General features: G+C 42.8%; 1 protein-coding gene across 1 annotated transcript; it reads right to left on the bottom strand.

The window, feature by feature from the left end:
• Window positions 1–3,548: 3,548 nt before the first annotated feature.
• Window positions 3,549–4,809, bottom strand: LOC138579461 (olfactory receptor 5J3-like). The gene has a single exon (XM_069649796.1). It carries the CDS (start codon window positions 4,804–4,806, stop codon window positions 3,871–3,873), a length of 936 nt encoding a protein of 311 aa, XP_069505897.1. The 5' UTR covers window positions 4,807–4,809; the 3' UTR covers window positions 3,549–3,870.
• Between the last annotated feature and the right edge of the window lie 370 nt (window positions 4,810–5,179).

Genomic DNA, 5,179 nt, shown 5'->3' with positions numbered 1-5,179 from the left:
CCAATAAATCTGATATTCTGTTTATTGTCCATTTGATGCTCAGTTTGCCAATGCACTGGTAAAGGAAGCCTAGTGTCTCGACTACCAGGATTAGCCAGATGCTACCGGATACGGGTCCTAACTTGCCTAATGGTGCTTCCAATATAAATATTGTGGCACACACAAATGATTGTGTATACCACATGGGTGCTCTTGCAGTTTATGAGGTCCTTAGTGTGTATCTCAATGCCTTCTTTGTGTTTCAAATTTGAACAATTAGTGTGAGCAAATGTGCACATATTACAGGTCCCGCATTTGTGGAACCCTTTTGGTTTTGTCAACCAGTCTGCGCCAGACACACCCTGTTGCGTGTCTAAGAAAGAGGGACACAATTTGTTTTGTAATGTAATCATCCTAGTATGGAAACAATAATTTCGAACTCCATCGGAGCACATTTGTCATGTTGAGAAGGAGGGCAAGGTTACGTTTTTGAGTATAGGTCTTTTTTATTTTTGACCGGACTGACTTGGACTATTTAGTTATTTATTTATTGGTCGAGATTACTCCCATTCTAGAGTTAGGGCCAGTTAGAAGTTATACCAACCCAACCAAAATTCCAAATAAAGGTTTTCAAAGTTGTATCCATTGTGTCTGAGTCTACTACTGAAACCATGCCTTCTTTACAGCTTCTTACATTTCCCTGGCACAGGTTTATTCTGGGAAACACTAGAGCGCTCGTTCAGCTGACCGTCTCCTTTGCTCCACATTGCTCGATCGCTCTTCTTCGTCCCAGTAACTCGAGGATTCTGGGATCTGAAGTCCTTTGCTGGCAAATGACTTAGGGAATTGGAATAAGCATTTTTAAAATGTTTGGATGGAAAGCCAGTTCTGAGTGATTGACAAGTGGAATTGGAAAAGGTGATTCCATCAGATTGGCAAGGTTGGTTCCTGGGTTTGATTAAAGTGGTTTCCCTATTCTTCATTGAAATGGGAGTGGATACATGGCAGTAAGCAATGAGGGTTTCAGAAATGGCGAGGTTATTTTCAAGGGAAAATGGGGATACCAGGTCTCATTTAGTGGAGCTCTGTCATATCTCCCGAGGCTGCCTCCCCAATTTTATCCTCCCTCATATAGCCGCCTCCAGGGTCAGTGTCAGGTTGCGGCTCCATTCACTGGCCACATGGGAGGAGATCACCACCAGGGAATCTGTGAAGATTCCACTGGATTCATTACAGCTGACACCAGATATGTTTTGTTGAATTGTAAATAAACATTTAAAAACTTATCTTCCTCTTGCAAGGAAGGCATGGTATCACAAGTATGACACTGACTCAAGAGGTACAAGTTTCAAAACCTTTATTCAATTTTTGGAAAAACTCCTACTTTGCCTTATAGCTATGATGGGAGTAGTTTCTGCCGTCTACAATAAAGAAAACACAGTCCTAGTCAGTCTTTGTCAAATCAAAATGGCATATGCTAAGAAAACCTAATGCCTGCCCTATCTACTATACAAAAAGTGTGTAAAGGGGAAAATGTATGCAAAAAAAAAATCAGTGTTATAACATAAAGCATCAAGTTGGCTGAGTCAGCACTCCTCCCCAGATTGGACAGCATGGAGTAAGGCGGCCCCCGTCAACAGGATGACACACTCTGGTTCAAGTTCTCAATGCGGATCGAGGCCCGCCTGGCCTTCCACGTTAGAGTCACTTATTCCAGCGTTTCGAAAGTTCTTTCATAGTTCAACAAAAAGTTCTCATAGGTCTCCCTCCATCGGGCTCGGACCTCTCAATCACAACACTTGCAAGGGTTTCCCTTACCCAAGCTTAGTTCACATTCGTGAAGAGTTCCCTTCCCCTAACTAATCACACTTCTGGTCTCCCTCAGTCAGGCTCAGACCTTTTACTGATGTTAAAGAATTTTGAATGTTTGAGGCTTTTACCATAGACCTTGCACGACCACTTTGACTTTCTCTTCAGCTCACACTCTTATGTTATTTGCCCCTGTGTTTCTTGGTCTTGGTAGTTCAGTACCATAAGCAAAAAAGTTCAAAAAAATCTTTCTCTTCAAGCATTCACATTTTCACTTCCCCTTTTGCCAGGGTTGTTCTTAACCATTACGCATTTCAGAGTTTGTTCACTTTGCTACTTTATAACATGCTATCACTTATTTTGCAGAGACCTTCGAGTGAGCTACTTCCTTTCGCCGGACCACTCTGCTACTCTGTATCACTGGATTCACAGTTATCTGTAATTTCAAGTTCCCCACAGGTCCGCCTTCCTTCGCATCTCATCCACAAGCATGCAGCCTTCAATTGTGAGATATACTATGGCAACCTCAATCTTTCCTTAAGACAAACCGGCCTTTCATGTCGTTCGCCAACTAAACGGCTGTGTGCATTTCTTCATTGTCTTTGCGGTTTTAATTCACAAGTCAAGTTTAATACCACAGGCTTAGCCTTGCCTCCCCAACTCTGTCATTCACCCAGGAGGGTCGCTGGCGTCCTTGTAACACAATGCAGTCTTCTTGTCTGGGATTTGGCCTTCTCTGTGCATCTTTCACAACTCTTCGGCGGCAACGACTTCCTGCAGGGATCTCCTGGGTTTCTCTACCCTTTGCTCTCATCTCTCTGTCGGTCATCCTGCTCCAGTAGGTTTGTCTTCGCCCCGAAAGTTCTGCTCCTTCTCGTGGTCCACCTTGCTCAGAGTGTGTCTCTATATTACACCTTTTATCCATGTGGGGAGAGCTAATGGGTATCAGATGGATGCAAGTAAAGTCAAGTGCCTGATCAGATTAGCGGGACATGTCCAATGAGATATGTAAGGGTTAGCCACTTTACTTTCAGTTGCCCTCTTCCTTGGTCCAATGTTTGTGTAAAAAAGGGGTGAGGAGTTGGGACATTGAAACATCCTATACAATTGGAATGGGTACGGGTACAAGAAAGGGGGTAATCCTGCGTCTCAACAAGGGTTACCCCACCCCCTAAGACACCCTTTAGTTTCTTACACTCTCCATCTACAATTCTTCTTGTGCATATGACGAGCTGGCAAGACCCACTGGCCCAAGAGGTGGTACAACAGAAATCACGGGTAGTACAATCCACAGCCCATACCTTCAGTTATTGAATTATTGGTCCTTCTCTGCATGACATTTCAGAAGGGGGTAGGTGAGTAGCTAAGATACACACTCTTTCATCCTCTTTGACCCTACAACTGAACTTCACAGAAAGCAACTTTGTAAAATTCTGTTTCTGTTGGGCCCATACAAGTTTTAGCTGCAAGGTATTTGACCTCCCAATTTGGTGCAATGGTGGTATATTGCTAGGAATACCACATTCAGGAAAAACCACACAAGTTATACTTTAGCTGGTGATAAAAACAGAAAGTATTTGAAATACCACCTGATCTTCTTGTTACTGCCAAACATATAATTAAGGGCTCTTTGTTTTACGATTGCATACAATCAACGCCAAATGGCTGACACATTTATACTTTATTTTCTTTTTATTATGCAGGGTTCTTCCAAGCAAAAAGGATGCATTCATAAATAAGTTTGGTCTTAGGTCAAGAGACCTTTTTTAAAAACTCAAACAAAAAAAAACGATTTAGAAAGACAGCTCTGTGACCGTAGAGAAGGGAGGAGTGTTTGGGGGTGAAAGCCACCGATTTGGAGTAAATCCCGGGAGACGGGGTGGGGTGGGCATTGAAAAAAGGTAATTATTTTGATTTTTGTAGGCCTCCTATAATCGGCTAAAATAAATTAGTCTTCTAGGTTCGTCAACCTACAAAAATCAAACTAATGATATAGAACCATAAGTTTCGGTTCGGAGAAATAGAGCCCACTAGCGTCACATTTTAGAAAATGTTGTCTACATGACTGCCACAACTTTAACCTCAACGTTCCCTCATCACTTGCATGCATGTAGCCTTTAACAGGGTGCGTTTCAGCTCTTGGTTTTTTAGACTATATACAATGGGATTACACAGTGGAGTGAGCGCAATGTACAGCAGTGACAATAGTTTGTTCTGTTCCACTGAGTACATGGAGGGAGGTCGTATGTACATGAAGAAGAGTGCCCCATAGAAGAGAATCACCACAGTGAGGTGTGAGGCACATGTGGAGAAGGCCTTTTGTCCCCCATCCTTAGATTTCATATTCACGATCGCCGAGATGATGTTGATGTAAGACGCTAAGATGAATCCCAAGGTGGTGGTGGCCACGACCGCAGCGCAAACGTAATTCAATGTCTCAACATGGCGAGTGTTGGTGCAAGAAAGATCCAGAAGGGCTGTGACATCACAGAAGAAATGGTTGACCTGATGCGACCTACAAAAAGAGAGTCTAGACGCTATCACAGTGTATGGAGTCGGGGCGATGATGCCAACCGTCCAGGATCCAACAGACAGCTGAATGCAGGCATTTCTGCTCATGGTGGACATGTAATGCAAGGGATTGCAAATGGCGGCATAGCGATCGAATGCCATGACAGTGAGAAGAAAGAATTCCACACCAATCATGGCGATGAAAATATGCATCTGTGCAAGGCACTGAAAGAGAGAGATTCTTGGACTTTCAAGGTAAAAGTCAGCCAGCATTTTTGGAAAAATAATTGTGGAGGAAAACATATCTAAAAATGACAAATTTGTGAGGAAGAAGTACATGGGGGTGTACAAACGAGGGGTTATATAAACAGCTGTCACGATAAGAAGGTTACCAGTGAGAATGGCCAGGTAAATGACTAGAAAGACACCAAAAAGAGGACCTTTCAGCTGAGGAACTTCAGAAAAGCCGAGAATCAAGAAGTCCATTGTGCCATTAGCATCTTCCATTTCAACAAAACCGTGTCTTCGTTTGATGCAGAATACAGGTTGCGGGAAGGAAAAAGAAAAAATAGCATTATGAATAACTTTGACATTTGAACTAGAAAAATGTGCCCTACTTTCCTTAAATACAAAAGAATACACAATGCTGGAAATGACAAATCACCACATAATGTAAACCACTATCATTTGCTACTATCAAACTACCACCTGAAGACTTCCATCTTCCAATCAGAAGTTACGTTCTCTTACTGGGCTTTACACCACGGTCAGTCGCCATCCACAACTTCTCCAGGGTCTTTGGAAGATGCGAAACCGAGGGGGAGGGTGTTAGTTTAGAAGGAGGACAAGCAAAATACAATATAGATTTGCTGAGGTGTTG

Source organism: Ambystoma mexicanum, chromosome 3p (assembly GCF_040938575.1).
Source record: "Ambystoma mexicanum isolate Mex_15411 chromosome 3p, UKY_AmexF1_1, whole genome shotgun sequence".
Classification (NCBI taxonomy): Eukaryota; Metazoa; Chordata; class Amphibia; order Caudata; family Ambystomatidae; genus Ambystoma; species Ambystoma mexicanum.
Note: the sequence above shows the minus strand (reverse complement) of the source record. Positions and strands in the feature narration are given on the sequence as shown.